At 25.7% G+C, this 23,053-nt stretch overlaps 2 protein-coding genes across 2 annotated transcripts; both read left to right on the forward strand.

The window, feature by feature from the left end:
* Nucleotides 1-661: 661 nt before the first annotated feature.
* LOC113558030 (DNA damage-binding protein 1-like) lies at nucleotides 662-2,276 on the forward strand. Its single transcript, XM_026963558.1, has 3 exons — nucleotides 662-725; nucleotides 1,789-1,937; nucleotides 2,013-2,276. The coding sequence occupies exons 1-3, from the start codon at nucleotides 662-664 to the stop codon at nucleotides 2,274-2,276; spliced, it is 477 nt and encodes a 158-aa protein (XP_026819359.1).
* Nucleotides 2,277-5,872: 3,596 nt separating this feature from the next.
* Nucleotides 5,873-21,111, forward strand: LOC113558989 (DNA damage-binding protein 1-like). The gene is made up of 16 exons (XM_026964585.1): nucleotides 5,873-6,005; nucleotides 6,069-6,215; nucleotides 6,287-6,440; nucleotides 6,498-6,719; nucleotides 6,794-7,244; nucleotides 7,314-7,480; nucleotides 12,813-12,943; nucleotides 13,016-13,194; nucleotides 13,274-13,397; nucleotides 13,459-13,681; nucleotides 13,764-14,029; nucleotides 15,687-15,854; nucleotides 15,927-16,036; nucleotides 16,129-16,310; nucleotides 20,102-20,313; nucleotides 21,013-21,111. Exons 1-16 carry the CDS (start codon nucleotides 5,946-5,948, stop codon nucleotides 21,109-21,111), a joined length of 2,895 nt encoding a protein of 964 aa, XP_026820386.1. The 5' UTR covers nucleotides 5,873-5,945.
* Nucleotides 21,112-23,053: the final 1,942 nt, after the last annotated feature.

The following is a 23,053-nucleotide window of genomic DNA, read 5'->3' on the forward strand; positions in this document are numbered from 1 at the left end:
TCAGCCGCTCTGTGCTATTATCTTTTATTAACTAAAAATATTTATACATAGGTAGGAACTAAACAAATACCTATTAAATTTATTTTTATATAATATAAGATAGGTATATTATGTCTATGGTATGCGTTGTTAATAATTGATAATACTCGAATTCTCACAAATCCGATCGGAAAAACGAGTTGACATTTAAGCATGCGCGTTGGACAGTGAACACCCAATGTTGACGATCGATAATGCGCGAGCACTGGTGGGTTGGTCGTCCCGGATTCACTCCGCATTCCTATCTGTAGTCTGTACTACCACCGCCTGTTAACCACAGAACACAGCTCGCACTATCGCAGTAGCATAAGTCATGTTTACTTGCTATGTGAGTTTGGTTTGATAACATGGCACAGTCCGTCCTTTTTCTATAAGTGTTCGAACTTTGATTGTCCGCCGAAAAAGGAACGTACTCCAAACTTCGTGATACCGATTCCGAATAACATAGATAATCACATCTGGTATAATCTTATACATAAATACGCAGCGCATTGTTCTCATAATATGATTGTAAGTTGTAATATTTTATTGGTATTTGTGTTTTAGGTAAAACGAGTTCATATCGAATTATCAGGTACTGCCATAGCAAAAATTGTGAACCAACACCGGAACGACCGCCATAATGAATTCCCAATTCTACACGACCACAATTAAGAAGGCTACAGCTGTCAGTTTCAGCGAATCGGGTACGTCAGTTTGTTCTGGATCTTATTTTGTAATGGGCACTACTAATTATATCTATTGTCAAATGTAAATCAATCGTCCGTGTGAACAATAATTTTATAGACTGAATACTAAAAATCTATGAAATAATTATTCGATAGTTTTCATTTGAATAAAGAACTAGATACTATTAAACGTTTAATCAGTTATTACAACAATGATTTGCACCTACTATTCATTGTGTTTGACGTTTCTATCACACTCACTTTACATTTTGTTTAAAACATTATCAAATATATCACAAACGAGAACTTCAACCCTTAGTTGATATGTAAGAATCATAGATATGTATTATAATGTTATTTATTGTAGAACTTTTGTTTTCAATTGCAATGATTTTAAGTCAAAAAAAAAAAATTGTAAAAATTTCAAGTACTTAAAAAAACACACACAAAATTCCCTTATTATCCGCATTATATTCTTATTAATAAAAACGAAACTAACTTTATTTTTGGTTTTGAGTATACTGTCGGTAGTTATTGATTTTATTTATAAAAAAAATATTTATATATGTGGATATTTAATTATAATTTGTATTGTATTAAATTAGAAAAAATAAATAAGATAATTCATTTTAAATGTGGTCTTAATCCAATTTCAAATCACTATAAAAAATATAAACATATTTTAAAATTTGAGAAAAATATAAAGCAACTAGCGAAAAAATGGTTGAAATATGTAAAATGTAATGACAATCACTATTGACGGAAAGAATATAATTAAACATATAAATATATACTTCACAAAATAAGTGTTTTTAGTTATTTAATGAATGTCTAATAGTTAGCGTTCTGCTATTTTTATATAACTTATTAAACTTATCTATAAAAAATAGAATTTAAAACATTTATTCAATTATAAAGTAAATATAAAACCCTTAATGTTAATATTATATGACTAAATATACGTTATAGTTTTCAGTTCCTTGATATTTTGATATTTTTGTTTCTCTTACATGTATAAGAATAAATTATATATTTTTTTTATTTAATAAGTACATTTTATTATTTTTATTTATATATTTAGGATTTTTCATCACACCAACACAACTCAATCTAATTGTTGCAAAATATAATTGTTTAGAAATATACTTAATTAATGAACATGGTCTCTCATTACTATCAGAAACGGAATTATATGGACAAATTGAAATAATGAAAGTTTTTAGACCTAAAGTATGATTATTAATTAATTAAAAATAAATTACTTTATTTAAAGTAATATGACTATTATTAATATTTTATTTTTAGAACAAGTTTACAGATCTTGTATTTATAGTCACTGCTCAATATAATGCAATGATTTTGGAATTTACTCAGACATCTGATAAAATTGAAATAATAACAAAAGGTTATTGTAATGTATTTGATAATCTTGAGGTTGCAACAGGTTTTATGGCCACAGTTGATCCTGATGCCACAATAGTCATGCTAAAATTATTTGAAAGAATATTTAAAATCATACCATTAGACAATGAGGATGAGCTTAAACTTAAAGTATATTCTTATATGTAAGTTATGTGCATGCATATACCATTCAATTAATTATTTTATTAATAATGTTTATCTACTTGATTAAAAATTATTCGTATTAAATCAGGCACGAATACAAAAAAAAATTTCGGGGGGTGGGTTATAAAATATAGCAATACAAATTGTGCCGCAACATAATAAAATAATTTTTTCCTCGTTATTTGAAATTATTTCGCAGAGGGGGGTTCAAAAAAAAATTTAAAAAAAAATTAATTCCGGTTCCGATTCTTAAAATCACAGAATTAAGGTTCCGGTTCTTTACCGGTAAATGCCGGTATTTACTATTTAGTTATATTTTTTTTCAAAAAGAAAAAAATTGATTATCACATCAATCATACATATTAAATTAAAGCTAAATGGGTTAATTGTATGTTAACTATTTTGTTTTAAAAACATCAAAACAAATATAAAAAAAATAAGGTTTGTTAAATCGTGTTTTAACAAGTTAAATAATAAAAATAACGTTATTCAATCCGCACTTTATTATTCAATATCTTACAATAAGAATAATTAAACATTAAGATAACGTAGGACGTCATACCCGTACGTTATTTCTCCGTCTTACGAACGTAAAACAAAGCAAATTTGAGTTCGGCGGAATTATTTTTATGTTGTTACTGCGTATTAGCTATTATTATTATATTATGATATTAGTCAATTTAGCTATTGGCTATTAAAAAAACTTTAAGAAATAATCATAACGACAGGTTTTACAAACCGACACCGAGGCGCTGAATAACTAATTATTACTTATACATTTGTATTTTGGTAACAACTCATATTTTATCTTTTTCTGGAACCGTTAGATTATAGAAATGTAAAGTTATAAATACACGTATACATTTACAACATCATCAAATGTAATGAAATATTATTACTTATTACCTAAATATATAAAATAGTTGAATATTTAATTGGAACTTTTGAAACCGAAAAATGCACTCAACAAATATTGGTTTCAGTTTTGGTTTAGTTTCCTAAGAAAATCCTAAAAGGGTTAGGGTACGGTGTATTTTTAATGAGTGTACAAGCGGAGTAGTAGACAAACATTTTGCGGGGTATCCTCGTACCACTCCACTCCGCGAATCTAAACTTTAAATACTTATAACTCATAAACTACTCGCCCTAAATTCGATATTTATGTATCAAATTACTCAAAAAATTATTATGCTTTGGAATATTAAATTAAAACTATGTTGTCATTCAAAAAAGTAAAAAACTTAAAAACATATAAGATCGAAAAATATTTAAAAATATAATTTTTTAATAAAAATGTTGTTTTTTAACAATTTGAAACTATTTAAAAAAATGTTTTTAAAAACATGAATACTTTTTAAAATAATGAGTGTTTTATGATAAAAGAATCGCCCTGTATAATATGTACTATAATAGGTATATTATATTACTATACGTCTATACTACTATTAGATATTTTATTTCAATTAAAAAGTACATAATAAATTAAATTAAATTATTAAGTCTTAAAAACAATCAAACATAAAAAATAAAGTGTGGTTTTAAAAATATTAAAATATTAAAATACATATTCTAAAATAAATTGTCAAAAAAGAAATTTTATTTCTTGTAATGGTGACTTACCAACTTCACAATTTGAAACATATTCATAGTACCGTTTTTATATCTTTAAATATGATTATCGATGTTTGTTTTTTGTATTTACTATTTTGTATCCTTTTCTTTTTGAATACTATTGATTTTTATGTATGTCTGTACTTGTATAGTTGTATAAGTTTCAAAACTTCAAAAAATACAAAAATATTTGGGTGTGCCGAATAAAAGTATTTTCTGAATGCTGAATGGAACTTTTCTCCGCCATGCTTGAGATAAATGAAAACGACAGCCGTGTAAAATTGTAATAGGCCAAACAGTAATTATAGCATTATGTAAACTTTTCTCAAAATCTACAACACATACTTTTGGATTGAATTTAATTGATAATTTTGATTCACAAATATCAATTAAATCCTTTAAAGCTCTTTCATAGAGAACAGATTCTTTACTTGGTAAAAGAAAAAAAACTAATGGAATATAATGTCCATTATTTACTATATGAATCGTAAATAATTGGTAAAAATATTTGCGACAGTAGGAAAATGTTCCATTCATAAATATTTTTTCTTGAATACAGATGAACTTTAAGTTAGTTACCGATGAAAACGCTGTTATATTATTTTCAAAATCATTTATTAATAATAGTTCTTCATTTCTATTTATAACACACATTATTAATTCCTGAGTTTCTTGCAAAGTCTTGGGTAATTTTGGTGTAGATTTTCGTCTTGCTCTATATAAATTTTGTCGTATATTTGATATGTCTACAGTTTTGAGATCATTTGTTGATTTTTTAGTAAATATTTGCTTGCTAATTAATTTTAATGGCTTTCGTATTAAATCATCCATACCTTTTCTTTTAACTTGATTTGATATAATTTGTCGTTGAATGTTCTTAGGAGGGAGATGATTATGTTCAGTTTCTTCTTTTAATATTGTAGTTTCAACATCGTCGACATACAATTTAGCGTTACAAGTTTTTTCTGTACACCGCCACTTACGTCCATTTTCAATAAGATTTTTACATGAAAATTTATAACTTTTATAAAGAATTAATTCTTTTCCATGTTCACTCAAAATTACTTCGATTATAATATTATACGAAATTGCTATTGCTATAGACTATTTCACGTCAATAAATTTATATGAACGACGACACGATACTGATAATTTGGAAAAAAGTAAAAAAACTTGTTACCTCCATATAATATTATTATATCATCTAATTTTTATTGGCGGATATTCTGATTTGACCAGTTTATTGCTAATTTTTCCATGGGCGCAACTAAGGTTACAGCCTACAATAATAAACGCAATTGAAGTTTTCCATTTTTAATATTTTGATAAATTATCAATTTTACTGGTCGATACTCGTAAGTTATTAATTATCAAAACAGAAATTTTACTAATATTGTAAAAAAAACAGTATAGAAAATTTGGGAGTGCTAATTTTAATATTGAGAGTTCTTAGCACTCCCACGCTCCTTCCTAGTTGCGCCCATGAATTTATCGCATGTTGATAGATAACGTATATGCACAAATGCGCGTCCACGGTTTAAAACGTCGCGATTTTAAATCGTCCGTGTGTATTAAAAACGCAGATGAGCGCGTTCGAATCGCCTAGTGTGTAATCAGCTTATTTTTTAACTTCAGTATCACTGGTGCAATTAATGTATAATCTTTTTTGGACCTTAATATCGACCGGCGCAGTTGACGTATAACCTTTTTAAGCCCCATAATTTTTTTTTTTTACCTGTGATTTTTGGCGCAATTGATATATGTCCTTTTTAATTTCGGTTCCTAGCCTTGGGTGTAATATCATGGAGTTCATGAGAAGTATTGATCTGATAAAGAGAGAAATAGGGCTCAGATGTTTTATATCAAGGCTTATTTGTTAGTTATTTTAAAACCAATGCTATATATTAACAGTAAAATATGCTTGAAATTAAGCTTATTTGTGTTTATGATACATATTAAGTCCTATATTTCAATTTTAGAACAGAAGACACAAATTTTAAAGATATTGGTTTTATACATGGTTTTACTAATCCTACATTTATTGTTATTCATGAGAATACCATGGGTCAATTTATTAAAATAAAAGAATATATTTCTTTTGATACAATGAAACATGTAAAGGTAACTTTTTTTAAATTTTCTTCTCTGAGTTTTTATTAAAGTTCAATTGTATATATTCTCTAGGGTTTAAAGACTATTAAATTAATTGATACAGAATCTTCAATGGTCATTCCTGTTCCTGCACCTCTAAGTGGTGCTATTATTGTTGGTGGAAATTCAATTACATATATTGATGGCTCTAATTATATTGCTCATCTTCCCTTAAACCAGGTAAATTATTCCAAATTAAAAATAATATATTATATACATTTACATATTTTTTAAATGTGATATCTTTTCAGAAAATTGATATTGTATGTTATACTAGAGTTGATTTGGAAGGAACTAGATATTTACTTGGAGACAAATCGGGATGCTTGCTTATGCTATTTCTTAAGTGTGAAAAAACATCAATTGGAAAATTTAAAGTTTCAGATTTAAATATACGTAGTTTTGGTAGGTTAAAAATCATATTAATATTATGGAATAACAATATAATAAATGTATTTTCAGGGGAAATTAATATACCTACATCACTTACATATTTGGATAACAAAGTAGTTTTTGTTGCGTCTAAATATGGTGACTCTCAACTCATTAAATTGCATTATGAATTGAATAAAACTGGTTCGCATATAACAGTATTAGATCAATTTCTTAATTTAGGACCAATTGTTGACATGTGCTTAGTTGATACTAAACAACGTGGTTATGATCAAATTGTTACTTGTTCGGGTATGTTTAGTACTGTTTATTTCAAAAGAATGATATACAAATAATTTCTTTCATTTTATATTATTCATTTGAAGGGGCATATAAAGATGGATCACTTAGAATTATAGACAATGGAGTAGAGATTCAACAGAGAGCCGAAATTGATTTGCTTGGAATTAAAGGAATTTGGACTTTAAGTTTTAATACTAAAAGTGATTTAGACGATACATTAGTATTATCTTTTGTTTGGCATAGTAAAGTTTTAGACTGTATTAATGAAGAGTTTGAAGAAATATGTATTGAAGGTTTTGAAACTGAGTTACAAACATTTTACTGTGGTAAAACATTAAATAATAAGATGGTTCAAATAACATCTGCTAGTGTTCGGTTAATTTGTATGGAGTCAAAAAAATTAATAAGTGAATGGAAAATCCCAGATTTCAGAAATATTAATGCTGTAACATGTAATGGCCAACAAGCGATTTGTGCTTCAGGAAAGGATCTATATTACGTATATATTGGATCACAAAGCGTCTTTCAAAATAAGTATAAAATATTTATAAAGGTATTTAATAATTTGTATTAAATTTTTTTTTTTTTGTAACATGTTAATAGGCATATTACATTAAAACAAGAAGTATCCTGTCTCGATATTTGTTTATATAGAGACAAGTTTGAAAAAATTATCATTTTGCTTGCTATTGGCTTCTGGAAAGATGTATCAATAAAAATATTTAAACTTCCAGATTTTATAGAACTTGTTAATGAACTTTTATTTGAAGGTAAGCAATAAATAAAAATCATTAATACATGAAGATTAATTTGTATTAAATTAGTAAAAACTATATAAAATGTTTTTTATTTAAATGAGTGATAACTATATTAAAATAAAAATGTATTAGCTTATAAAACCCTATAAAGTAAAACTATATACAGAATGACAGTAGATATAGACTAGGAGGTCCTTATTTATAGAGGAAAAAAAAATATTTATTATTTTAACGTAGGGCTCCCTCACTTTTTTCATTGTCATAACAAAATAATTTTGGTTTATTTTGATCGTGACTACTCGCTCCCTTCCCGTGCCCCTGGGGGGTTGGAAAATAGCCAATAAGAGTAGTTTTGTTATTTTTTCTAACTAAATAAATATGATACTTAGCGAAAAAATGTTTAGAATTTAAATTGTAGAACGTAAAAGTTTCAATAAAAAATGTAAGTATATTATTTATTGTAAGTCTATTATTTTCAATGAAAAGTAGAAAAGTAATAAAGAACAACATTTTTATTTTTTTTGACCAAATTGAGAATTTTTAGTTATTCAAATATATTTGTTGGACAAATAGAGTTGTAAAAAAAATGTTTGAATAAAAATTATATAAAACTATATTTCCTAATAAAACGTTTATATGTAAAATGTTCATTGGATCCTTCATTTCATTGTTGGAGTCAGATTTATTAAATATTATAAATATTATGATAAAAAAATGGTAATTTACCATATTAGTATAAATGTATTAAGATTATTTGATCTTGGGGTTCTCTTAGAATCACTATATTGTACGTATATACCAATAGGACTTTTCCCTTACTAGTTTCATCAAACTATTATCTTTCATGTCTGTTACCACTTGATCTAACGCCAGATTAAATAATACTGGGGACAGTATGTCTCCTTGTCTTAAACCTGTTTTAACTTCAAAACCTTTGGACATTGTATTCATACAACACATTTAATACATCGTATTTTCATCTTTTTTTGTATTTTTCTTATTAATCATACCAGTTTTAAGTAGATTTAAAAATTCTTAAATATCGTTCAAAGTTATTCCCAGTTTATATTTACCAAATGTTTGCTTGAAATCAATAAATAACATGTTTAGGTCTTTATCGATCTCGTAGAATTTTTCCATTATTTAGCATAGTACTTTATCACTTGTCGATTTATGTTTCGTGAATCCGCGTTGGTAGTAACCAATTACATTTATTACAGTATATATTTCAAGTAGTGGTGAGTATTTTGTAAATAGAATCAAGTTGGCTGATTCATTTATAATTTTCTGCTTTTGATTCGTCACCTTTTTTGAAGATTGGAGTACGATGACCTTTTCCCAATTATTCTCGATTTGATTATTTATCCACACTTCTGCAATGATGCACTTCATCTTTTTTAAGATTTTTTCCTCTCCTAACTTTAAAAGTTCTGAGTTAATATTATCCTCATCAGAAGTTTTATTATTTTTTTAATGCAATTATGATTTACTCAGTTTCTTCTAACTTTGGTTCTTTAACTTCAGGTTCTACAGTATCTCTTCTTATTTCTTCGTTAGGTAGGTAGTGATTGTTTTAATCAAATCTGTGTTATTTAGTAGTTTTTTTAAAATAGTTCTTTAAGTTATTGACTGTCTTTCTGGATCAGATAACAAATTGTTTTTGTCATCTTATATTATTGAAGACTGTGCTTTGAAGCCATCTTTAATTGAATTACTTTTTTCGAAGAACAATCTTGAGTTCTTATTTATTTCCATTGCTTTAATACTTTTCTTTACAGAGCCATTTTTGATGTCCGGATTATTTTGTTAGTTATTGCTGTTGTTTAAGTGTAATCATCTATATTGACTTGTGTCGGATTTTGTATCATAATTTGTCTTTGTTTGTTAACTATACCCTGACATTGTTTATTAAACCATGGGTTTTTTGTTTATTTTTATAATTCTCAAGTTTTCTACTGCTTTTGTCACCGACTTCTTTATTTTGTCCACATAATTTATATTCTCACCATCGTTTTGACACATGTTATACATAATAAGTGTCTTTAATAAAGCTGTCCTATACGCGTTAACCTCACGAGGATCTTTAATTTTGTCTTTATCTAATTTAGCTATACTATTCAGTTGTTTTTTATTCCTCCATTTCATGGACAATGTAAACGCGAAATTTGAAATCACTAAGTAGTAGTTAGAGTCTCTGAATGTTTTAACATTTTTTATGCTTGTTTGAAATGTCTTTTCTATGATAACATGGTAAATTTAGATTTTAGTTTTCTTGTCTGGCGAGGTTCAGGTATGTTTGTGAATATTTTTTCTGGGGAAGTATGTGCTACTGATTATAAAAATGTTTGGTCGCAGTCTATTAAGAGGACGTAGTATCTGTATGTTTTGTCTCCGTTTTACATACGTGTGACATAGCAAATTTTCGTTCACCAATTTTAATATTATACTATTAGTTTTGATATTAGAGTGAACTTACCTATTATAAAATTTAAAAGTGAGACTATTATCCAGGGCCCCACGTGGGGTTTTATTGATATTATTATTTTTAAGTAAGTTATGATCGTTTTGAAACTATACATTTTAAAATGATCATAACTTACTTAAAAATAACAATATCAATAAAACCCCACGTGGGGCCCTGGATAATAGTCTTGCCTTTAAATTTTATAATAGGTCAGTTTACTCTAACCTAACTACATTACAATATTAAAACTGGTGAACGGAAATTTGCTATATCGCACGTAACAAAAATGGAGACAACACATGCGGGTTCTACGTCCTCTTAATTTCATGCCATAGTCATTAGATGTGTTGTGTAAGCTTTCGTGTCCATTTTTTTGTCGAAAGATATCTTCTTAACCCATTTGCGCATTAAGTCTTCAACTATTATCCTTATGCAATTCTCTGGCGGAGAGTTGAAAGTTTTTCTAGATAATCGTAAAACAGATTTTTTCTTCTCTGTTAATGCATAGCAGTTATACTATAATCATATCGGATTTACGTCCTATTATTTGAGTAAGACTGATCCGTTCATTAATTACTATAAAAGATTTGACGTATATCATTGTATCTTATTATCAATAAAACCTACTTCTTTCTCATATTTATTATTTTGCGTGTTACCATAAAATATATTGGTGTCATTAGATTTTATAGTTCCATTGCCAGTTCAGCATACTTCTTGTATAGCTACAAAAGGTATTTTGTATTTTTTTACTTCTTCGGTGACATTTTTGAGTGCACTGGGCTCAGGGCCGTGTTTAAAAATTTGGTGCCCTAACTAACACTATTCGTATAATATTAATATTACTCTAATTATTTCATCCATGATCAGGATTCTTTAATATTAAAATCTAACTAATCCTTATAAATGAAAATCATTTAATAATTTAAAAAAATAAATTTTTTCCATTACATTTTTAAAATTAATTTCGCTAAAATATTTTGCTGCCCCCGGTTATGTGCCTTCACGTGCCCCCGTCCCTCCTAAATACGGGCCTAACTGGGTTTTTACGGTGTTCTGATATTCCATGTCTTTATTATTATCTCCATATTATTGTTTCCGTTCCTGTTTTCATTAAGTTTTCCATTTATATCATAATAGTTCCAAGGCTTGATTAGAAGATTCACAACATATACATTTTTAAGTGGCTAGATTGTTAGTCCGATACTCAACCATCATAACCGGAGGGAGCAGTTTGAGCCAATTAATTAAAGTCAACTCGCGATCTTCATGCTCCTATCATCAATAATAGTGAGTCCCTTGGGGTGATCAAAACAATCTGCTTCACCCAAAATGTTAGAAAAATTAATTGTACCATCATTTACGTTTAAAAATATATTAGATAACAACCAACATGGTTTCAGAAAGGGGCGAACAGTTCATTCACTAATCTACTCAGATTTTATAATTTCTTCTTAACATCTATGTAATCTGGTAAACAGACGGATGTTAAGTATACCGATTGGCATATGCCGAAAGGCATTCGACTTGGTAAATCATTTCGTTTTAATTAAGAAATTAAGATTGTTTTAATTTACTCGTTGATATCTTGGCTTTGTTCTTATTTAATTAATATAACTCAACAGGTAAAAATGAATGACTTTTTCTCAAGACACTTTTCCGGTACAATCTGGTGTTTCTCAGGAGAGCATCTATCTCCGTTGTTGTTTGCCGTCTTTATATTGAATATTGGATCGTGTTTTAAATATTGTAATTACGAACTGTTTGCTGATGATCTTATGTACCTTTATAAAATTAATCGAGATCACCTTAATAGATTTGGACATTTGGTGGGTGCTATGGGTCAGATGGGTTAAAGTTAAATATTTCTAACTGTTTTAAAATAACTTTTTTCCGTACTAAAAATAATTTAGATAATGTGTATCATTTTTTTTTTATGACCATATTGAGGAACCTATGATCGAGATCTTAATGTTATGTTAAAAACGAATTTATTATTTTCTTCTTGTGATAAATATTTTTTCGCAAAAGCTCTGAGATATCTTGGATTTATAATTAGAAACACCAAGGACTTTAAAAATTAAGTATGTCTTAAAACGTTGTATACTTCTCTAGTTAGACCAATATTAAAGTACTGCTTAATCATTTGAAATCCCTCTTATAAGATCTAGTCGAAGCAATTGAGCAAGTTCGAAGAAGATTTTTACGTGTCTTATTTGCTTAGAAGCGTAATATTCATTTAAATATAACCCTGCCCAGATTATTACCCCTTTCTTCAATTCAGACTACTCTAAATTTAGATTCTCTTGTAAATATACATAGGTACAATGACATTTGTTTTTGGTCTAAGTTGGTAAATGGTTTGATATTTTGTCCTAATTTCACATCAGTTTCTTCAGAAATTTGTTGAAATTGTTGATTGACTTTTTTTTGTGTATCGCTATCCAATAGTTTTTGTAATTTTAAAAAATTGTTTTGGATATCTTCAATTATATCATTTTTATTATTTTTAATATTAATTTCACTTTGAGAGTTAGTTTACTCATCATACTATCTTGAATATGCAAGTTCAAGGATTTATCTAACAGCTTAGATTCATCAAAAATCACATTTCTGGCAACAAATATTTTCTTTTCAAGTGGATTCCCAGCCTATATCCATACTATTATATCGCCTCTCTCGTGGCACGGAGTATATATCAGTACAGAGAGCGTGTTACGTGTGTCATCTTCATAAAATCTAAAATATTATTTTTTTATAAAAATTACAAGACATATTAAAAATTAACAACAAAATTATATACCTTATGAAGGTTGATGTTAAATTTTAAAGTTGTTTTTGAAGACTATATTTTTATTTAAATTATTATTTTATGTTTAGGAATTGTTCCTCGATCAATATCCTTTGTAACATTAGAAAATATGCACTACTTATTTTGTGCATTGGGAAATGGAAGTTTATTTTATTTTGACTTAAATGTTAAAACTGGTATGTTATGTAAAAAACGGAAGGTAAATATTAATAATATAAATTTATCTTTTACGTTCATAATCAATGTAAACTCTTTAATATTTTTATTCTAGATTGAACTTGGTAATCAACCAGCTTTAATCAAAAAGTGTCAAACTACATCAAGTATTTTTATATGTTCGGATTCCCCAGTTTCAATTCATTCTTCTAATAAAAAACTGGTTTTTACTAAAGTTAATTCAATAAAAGTTAATAATATATGTATGATCAATACGGCTAATTATACCAATTGGTAAAAAAACTTAACTGTTACTAACAATTAAATTATTTAATTATATTATTTAATTAAATTTATTTGTTTTAAAATAAAGTTTAATTCTGGCAACAGATACCAATGTTATAATTGGTATTATTGATTTGGAGAAAAAATATCATGTGCGTACTATTCCCCTAGGGGAATCCCCTCGGCGAATCGCATACCAAGAATCAAGCAAGGTATTATTAACCAGAATTATTTTCATTATTTTGTATCTTTATTTAATTTTTGTTTTGTTAGACATTTGGCATAACAACTATCAAAACATATAATAAAATTGAAATTAGAAATGGTTATATTCATCCTAGTGCTAGTACTAGTACACAGAATATTTCTAGTGCAATAGGAAATCGTATTGTTATTGATCAACTATTGACAAGCAGATGTAAAAGAAGAAAATTCAATTACAATCCAGAATTAGAAGTTAGTAATATGATTATATTACATCAAGATACTTTTGAAAGTAAGTGATTTTATTTTAAAATAAAACAAATAAATACATTATATTCATTTTATAATACTTGAAAAAAATTAAAAAATTATAGTTTTACATGTATATCAATTATATCCCAAAGAATATGCGCTAAGCATACTATCAACTAAATTGGGAGATGATCCAATCACATATTATATACTGGGAACCGCACTTATGACAAGGCAATCACAAGATCCTATAGAAGGACGAATTATTGTTTTCCATTATGATTCTTCTTTATCAGAACTGATACATATTTCTGAAAAAGTTGTTGATGGAGGATGTTTTAGTATGGTTAAATTTCATGACATGCTTATAGCTACAGTTAATTCTTCAGTAAGTTAAATAATATATACTTAGATCTATTTAAATTTATATGACATTTTATTTTTATGTGTTTAATTTTAAGTAATATTTTAAAATTATAATAAATTTTATAAGTATCTGTATGTAGCTGAGTATATGTATGTGTTTCTAATTTTTGTTGCTTACCCCAAAGGTGACAAGGATTTTAACAAACTATGCCTTTTTTAAAATTATTATAAAAACATATTTTTTTTATTTGTTGGTTTCAATATGAGCTATCTTTGAGGAACTTGGTACTAAAGTTTTAAGCCTTAACAATAAAATTTCATGATAAATTTTATCATTATAAATTTATAAATTTTCAACTATAAAAGAACTTACAAATTTTAATGAATTTGTCAATACATAAACTTCAAACGCTCATAAAAAAATAATGCGACTTTCTAGTAAATCTTTTTTTATTATAAGTAAAAAAATAACAATGAACCTTATTTTCGATTTTTAATTATTAGAAATTGTTATGACACACCAACTACACAATTATTTGTAAATGTATGTCTTAACTTAAAACGCATATGTCAATTATTGTGAGTATATATTTTTCATACTTTTTAATTGATAAATAAACAACATATAATTAATCATGTATTAAATGTTTAAGTATTTTTATACAAAGAAGTTTTTTTTGACATTTATAAAAAAAAATAGAAAATTTGATATGTTTATTAATAGTTTTAAAAGATTCATAATATTTTGAAATTTTTACTATCTGTAGGAAATACTAACACACATTTAGAGTGAACATTTCAAGTACCTAGTGTTTTTATTTATTCGTTTTTGAGTTAAACTTAAAAAACGAATTTGTGAAATCATGTTTTTCTTTAAGATTTTGTTTGTTTTCTAAATTATTTTTAAAAATACAGTTAAATTCTTAATTTTATCTCCTAAAAGCATAAATTATATCTAATTTGTTGTCAATAATCGCTCTCAAAATTTAAAATCACAGTATTTTTTTTATATATTTATAAATAACATTGTACATTACACTTATATACACAAAAAAAGACACATAATTTTAAAATCAATACGTTCATTCAACTCAAATTTAAAATTTAATAATAAAAGGAATTTTTACATACCAGTATTTGAAAATAGATTTTGTTTTTGAATTTTGGTAAAAACGTATAATCATAGATACTTAAAATATTTACTAAATGTTTGTTTTTAGCATTTTCTCTACATAAAATATTTAAAATTTAGATGCTGCTTACGATTATAAATAATAATGTATTATAAATGATAATATTGCTTAGACATACTAGCCTGATTTTGTTTTTTATTTTTTTTTATGAAAAAAACTTGCATAGGAAAATTAGGAGAATCTCATAACTATAAATCTTTATTTTGCAGTAACAATAGCAATTTTAAAACATGGTTACATACAAATGTTATACTGCACACTATTACATATAAGAGAGACATAACAACTCATGTATTAACCATTTATATGATATGAATAAATTATATAGAAAGCTAAAGATTTATTTTATTTTATTTATTTGTTTTTTTTTTAATAGAAATAAATAAATACCTTAATGTTTTTTTCCTTTACACAAAAGTCTCCCCAAGATTAAAATCTAACACTGACCATTATATGTTTGATTATTTAAATATATCAAACTTTTAGATAAACTCATATAGCTGGACTTCTGAAAAAAAATTAGTTCTTCAGTGCACTCAAAATAATAACAGTATATCTCAACATGTTAAAACTAATGGAAACTATATTCTTTGTGGTGATTTAATGAAATCATTAGCATTATTTACCAAAAGTGGTGAAATCAATTTGGAAAAGGTAATTTTAACTATTTTGTGATGTTTATTAATAAAAATTTTGATTTTTTTTTTTCATGTTATGTACCTATAGATAGTTTCAGACGATTGTCTTAAATGGCCATCTGCCATAGAGATTATTGATGATGAATTATTTATAGGAGCAGAAAACGATAAAAACTTGTATATTTTTTATAAATCCAGGTATTTCAAACTATTATATTATGGTCATATATTTATGTTAATAAAAAGTATTAAAAAATAATAATTATTATTTTAATTATTTTGTTATTTAGTAATTTAGGTTCTGATAATTTACAATCTAAAAATTTTCAAGCAATTGGTCGATTCCACTTGGGTGATTTGGTAAATATCTTTAGACATGGTTCATTAATTATGAAACAATTTGAAGATACGTATGAAACTAAGTTGTCAATTAAAGGAAGTATTATTTATGGCACAGTTAGTGGAGCTCTTGGTTCGTAAAAATATTATGATATAATTTATATATATATTTTTTTAATTTTATTTACACCTAAATACTTTGTACACATTTAAATAATCATTTAACTTCAAACCTGATAAGTACAGTACATAATAAAAATATTACGCTTAATAAAACAAAAATAGTATGCTTTGAATTACCATTAAAAGTTTGTTAAAATAAATCTATTATTAAATTTGGTTATAAACCAAAGAATAAAAAATTTTATCAGAAAAATATATTTATAGTTTAGACTCAAAGAAATTACGTAATTATTAAATAATGTCTTTGACTATCTATTGTCATAAGCCATTTATCAAATAACTACATATAACTACATGGGGCACTGATGATATTATGAATTTAATTGAAACTAAATATTAATAATAGTAGAAAAGTAAGAAATAGTTTGGTTATCAAGTGACCTACTCAATTATAAAGTACAATCAACACATACTAATTAGTAATTACTGAACAGTAGAGAAGTTACACAATTGATTTAATTGCATGCCTATATGTGAATTCATAGATATAGTCTTTCTTCCTAAATACCCAATTTAACAATTATTGACAGAAAATATAAAATACAAATTTTTTATCTTTAATGTTGATTGCCACTATTCCCAGCTATTTGCCTAGACAATCTATTAGCCTTATTGTTATTATTATTATTATCAGGACATGCACTGCTTGAAATGTTTTCATTAGTAAAAAATTCATAATATGTGTTTCCACGAAAAAATAATGTTACCAAATGCATTATGTTTTTTTAGTAATTAAACAGCTTTTGTACCTGTTTTCCGTTATATTTTTATTTTCGTCCATCTTTTATTTTATTTTGATGAAAATCCCATTATGGAAATTTTTACTCAATTTTTTTTTAGATTTGTATATTTTCCATTTTAATCTATCATTGTTCATGCAAATTTATTATTATAATTTTATTTTTCATAAAACAGGATGGTCATAATTCCTGCAGTATAGGTGTGTTTTTTATTGTTTGCAGGCAATCTGCTTGATGTTGGTTGTTTTGTATTGTCTCAGTGAATTTAGCCTTGTGATTTATGTGAGTGTTTCATGTCTTGTTTTATATGGTACCCAATTATTTTATTAGGATTTGCTACCTATTATAATAAATTTGTTTAACTTTTCTTATAATTAGTAAATATCTGTACCATATTAATTATATTATCATTCTGTTTAGTTATATAGATAGTTGTATACAACATTATAGTTTAATAAGTAATGAGTAGGGCCCGGATTTAAATGCCCTTAATACACAAATATGCTCTAAAAAAATAGTCGAAAATGCCTTTTAAAAATGCTTTATAATATTATTTTGAACAATTTAGTAATTTATAAATAAGTTATAATTATTATTTTATTAAAAAAATAACTGAAATTTTTTAGAAATTGACTTAATGCAGTCATGATGTTGACACGTATATCTTTTGGGGTACTATTATTAATTCTAAACATACATTTACCCGATAAACCATTAAATAAAAACAACTTAAATATCAAGAAAACAATTTATTCTTTAGATAATTTTTTTAATTGGCCAAATGTGTATAATATATTGAACAAATATGTATACACAAAAGCGCAGATTTTTATGCTCTAAATAGTATCGAAATATGGCGCAGTAAAAATCATGAAAATATGTAAAAAATATACAAGAATTTTTTATTTATTTAAAATTATTAAATATTTTTAAAGACTGAAAACGAACGTTCGGCGTCAACCGAAGTTATTGGGGCATATTTAAAGCAATTTAGTATTATCGGGACTTAATAAAAATCTTCGAGCTGAACGGCATATTCACGATTTACGGACTACGACAAACAATGTAATCGAGTGCCGAGTGGTATGTCGATAACTGACTGACACAGCAAGACCGATTACGTTTACGTCGTAATCGATTATTTATCTTATAAACAAATATATATAAATTATTATTTAGTGACTATAAAATTTAGTTTTAATTTTTCTACTTGACAAAATATTATTTTATACACTTTTTTAAATTTTTGCTTCAATATGCAATAAATTTTGAATTTTTCCAAAATATGCAATAACATTTAAATATGCAGAAATATGCAAAAAAAATTTCACCATTAATTTCAAATTATGATATTCGTGGAGATAACTGACAAAAATCCAAAAAAAAAAAAAAGTATGCAATTGCATAGCAATCCGCGCTCTAATTATAACCAACAAAATGACCCGATAATAATAAATTGATAAACAATGCACTTCAAATGAAAGATATAATATGCAAAAAAAATACATAACAACGGTTTTAGCTTTGAAGCACTCGTTATATGAAACGGATTATGTGCTTGAAAAACATTGCCTAAGATCAGCAAAAAAAATACACGTTGCATTGAAATCTGGGTCCTCTAGTAATGAGTAATAATTAATAAGTGATTATTTGTAATTAATTTTGAATATGTATTAATTATTCTACTAGCCAGTAAATATAATTGGTTAATATTATTGGTGTTAAATGCAACTTATAATTTGACATTTAAATTATTAACCTTCTTGCTTTAAGTTAGTATTATATCAGTATTCACCATACAAATCTAGGACGTTTCCCCCCGTGCCTTTTCCCCCCTGATACAATGGACGTTCCCCCCCTCCGAACGGGACAATTTCCCTCCGGACAAAAAAAAATAAATATTAAACAATTACAATATACAATGCAAATAAATAAATGTACAAATGATTATTTATATATATATATATATATATATTATTAATGATATATTTATTTTAACATGAATAATGTAAACTTGATTAAAGCCTGTAAGTGCAGTTGAAAATGTCCCATCCATTTACCAATATTTTGAAGTTTTTAGTACTTTCATTGATGATAACGATTTTAATACCTCGACTTCAAATGGGCAGGCTCTGTGATTATTATGGTCAGTTGCAGAAACAATAACTTTAATACTGTCATCGGTTGTAATACTTCCTTGACAACTATTTTCATTATTTTTAGATTTTTTTATACAATTCCAACGTATCCCCAATTTAACACGTTTTTGTTTAACATATACAAAATTTTGAAATATAATTTTTTACCACCTCTTTTTGTTTCAATTATTTCTATTATATCTATTATGAAATGTACAAGAACGAACTGTTTACGCACAACGTTACGAACTATACTAACTACTAAGAGATATAAAAGCAAAAAATGTTGTTAATAGTTTAGATAATTTGAGGTAGGTTTATCAATCATTACCCATTAAATTGGGTAATAAATAAATAATGTGAATGATGATAATCGATAGATGCCGATATGATATAATGATATTATATTATGATGATCGTATATTTTGGGTAAATCCAAAGAATCTATTTTCAAACCTATTATTATGTGTAAAAAAATGTATATTGAGTCGGGGGGGAAACGTCCAGTACCGTTAAGATTCCCGGGGGGGGGGAACATCCAGATACCTCACCAAACACATCATCACCTGTTTAGATACTATTTTCTAGTTTATTATTGGAATTTAAATAAATATGTTATTCAATTGTAGAACAATAATCTGTATGTTATTGTTGATATCACTACAATCTTATAATGTATGTATATTTTTAGATTTCATAATTAATCAGTATATTTTTAATGTTATTTTAAAGCTTACTATTTTGGTTTCTCAAGGCATGATTTTTATTTCATTTTGTAGAAAATTAGGCAAATATTTATTTGATATTGCCTTAGTTATTTTTATAAACTCTATAGTTGTAGTTATTTATTATAATCTAAACAGGATTTATTACAAATATGGATCCAAAACTGTGTGGCTTTATGTCAGATTTTCAAAATAGTTTAACTACTGTTGTTAACAAAGTGGAGACATTGCCCGATCATCATCAAACACAATTTACAAAATCTAATAAAGGATTTTTAGATGGAAATTTGTTTAAAAAATTTTTGAAATTGTCCATTTCAAACAAGAAGTCAGTTATTCGAGGACTAACGGTAATTGTAATATTTTTTATTGTGCAATTATTTTATTCTTAATAGTTTTTTTAAAAAAATGTTTCTAAATAATTAAATATTTAATAAGTAATTTACAGACTTGCCTACATCACATTTGATGATATATATCTTAATTAGTGACCTTAATGAATGTTATTCTAAAAAAAAAATCCAGATTCATGAACACCGACCATTTTATATTAACAAACATCCTGAATAAAAAAACATCCAAAATTACATCCACTTCATTTTAGAGCCACCACGATTTATATACTATACATTTTTAGTGATTCTAAATTACAGTACAGTACTAACTGATGTTTCCTAATTTTTCAAAAATAATATTATGTTCTTTGATTTATTTACGTTTAGAATCATTATATTTTATACTGTACTCTAAAGTTATATTATAAAATAGTTAATAATACAATTTCTAAAAAAATGTTTTTGGTTGTTGTAAATTATTATTCTATACTTGAATTTTAAAAAGTGTATAAAACTATAAAAGTAATTAAACACTATTTTGCATTACATAAGTACTCGTATTATACATGTGTTATATTGAAGTGAACTATTTGTTTATGTATTAATAGAACTCAGTTCTGTAACTGTGTTCCTAGTTCCTACTACCCAGTACTTACCTATTTAATCTTTAATTGTTATAAAGTGTAATAGTTAATATGTAGATATCTTTTTTAGGAATCGTATAACTGTGAATTCCAGAAAATTTTTGAAGGTTCAGAAATTGGTGTTAAAGATGTAACGAGTCTCATCGGAGATTTAACTAAGATGTACTAATGAACACTAAAATCTATCTTAAGAGATTGTATACTCCTGATGTGGTATATTTTAATATTATTATATAACTAATATCCTTATGGATTTTTTTTTCATTATATAATTATAACATTTAATATATTTATTTATTTTAAAATTATGTAGCTAATTTTTTTTTTTTTTTTTTACTGCTTTGTACTACTGTGGAAATGTATATTTAATTATTAATTTATTTTATCATCTATAAATATTGTTATTTCAGATTTAAAGTACCTAGTTAAAAATATTTTTTATTTAAAACAAAAAGATATTTAAATAGAGTATCATTGAACATTTTTGGTCAATCAATTATAATTTTGACCTTCTTTTTCACACTATGTGTTAATATTTTAATAAACATAATATATAATGTTAATATAATTAATTCATATGATTACTTTGATGTAACAAATACTTAAATGCAGTGGCATATATAAAAGGGGTTAGGGGTTCAAACTGCCCCTGAATATGTAGTTGGTACAGGCAATGATTTTGATTGTATATTTAATTGGAATTTAAGAATGGATTTTTTTTTTTTAGTTCCCCTCTAAAATAAATTTCTATATACGACACTGCATAAATGTATAAACATAGATATAAATAACAATATTATAATTTCTCATTTTTCCCAAAAATTTATTTGCTAAATTGTTTAAGTTTATATTATTAAAAACTATTTAAATATCATAGTTGTATAATAATAATTATAATTTTGTTTAAACTAATTAAAAATTTTTATTATATTAATTATCAGTTATCCACAGATTTATTTTATGGAAGTATAAAAAATTAAAAATCCCATTCTTAACATTTTATAAATTGAACTATGAAAAAATTAATTTAACTTAAATTACCATTCAAGTACAAATATTTTGTATCTTATTGCATTTTATATGCCAGAATAAAATAAATATGTGAAACTGTATGAATATAAAATGCAATAATTGTTTTTACAGTAAATCAAAATAGTATTTTAACAATAAAGTACTTATTTCCACAAAATAAATAAACATAAAAATTATGAAATTAAATTAATATAGTAAAAAATATAAATATATAATAAAAGTACAAAAAAAAATTGCTATGACCATAGGCGCAATTTGAGTTTTAAATTTGGGGAGCTATTATAATTTGCATGTATGTACTTTGTGTATGCTCCCTGAGATATATTAAGTGGAAGAGGAAATATGCAAATCATTTTGGGGGGCTACAATTGATTTGGGGGGGGGCTTAGCCTCCTCTCCATCAAATTGCGCTTATGGCTATAACCTGGGTTAGGCATATTATAGTTACGTAACTTGATTACTTTTGTAACTTGTAACTAGTTACATATCTTTGTATAACTTTATATTAAAATTAAAAGTTACATTGTATAATAATATATATATTTAATATTTATCACTGTATAATTATCATTTTATTATGATAAAATTTTAATTAAAAAACCATATTGGTGCTGTAATCACAGATATGTAAACATAATATTAGGTATGTTTATATATCTTTGGCCATAATCGACTGTATTTAATATTTATAACACAAAACGAAATATTTAAAACGGTTAGAATGATAGAAACAAGTTATTATCAATTTTAAATAATTATGTCACAATAAAAAAACTATTTGTAAAATTTAATACAAATCTCTGTTTTTCTACTCCAGTTGAAAGGTTATTTTTATTTGCTGGGTTCATTCATTGTGCAACTAAAAGAAATTTATCTGACCACAATTTTGAAAAAATTAGTTTTTCTTAAAGAAAAATAATCATATTCATTTTAGTAAAAAAATAATTAATACAATTATTTTTTTTTTTAATTTTAAATTAAATTTCATGTTTTTAAATTGTATTACCTATCATTTATAACAGGGGTCGCTAATCAGTCGATCTTTATAGGAATACAGGTCGATCGTTATAAAAATTAAT

This window comes from Rhopalosiphum maidis, chromosome 3 (assembly GCF_003676215.2).
Source record: "Rhopalosiphum maidis isolate BTI-1 chromosome 3, ASM367621v3, whole genome shotgun sequence".
NCBI lineage: Eukaryota > Metazoa > Arthropoda > Insecta > Hemiptera > Aphididae > Rhopalosiphum > Rhopalosiphum maidis.

Coding starts and splice junctions, on each gene's coding strand:
- LOC113558030 (XM_026963558.1), top strand. CDS start 662: ATGAATTCCCAATTCTACACGACCACAATTAAGAAGGCTACAGCTGTC. Junction 726..1,788: donor TGTCAGTTTCAGCGAATCGG/GTACGTCAGTTT, acceptor TTATATATTTAG/GATTTTTCATCACACCAACA. Junction 1,938..2,012: donor TGAAAGTTTTTAGACCTAAA/GTATGATTATTA, acceptor TTTTATTTTTAG/AACAAGTTTACAGATCTTGT.
- LOC113558989 (XM_026964585.1), top strand. CDS start 5,946: ATGGGTCAATTTATTAAAATAAAAGAATATATTTCTTTTGATACAATG. Junction 6,720..6,793: donor TCAAATTGTTACTTGTTCGG/GTATGTTTAGTA, acceptor ATTCATTTGAAG/GGGCATATAAAGATGGATCA. Junction 13,398..13,458: donor CATACCAAGAATCAAGCAAG/GTATTATTAACC, acceptor TTGTTTTGTTAG/ACATTTGGCATAACAACTAT.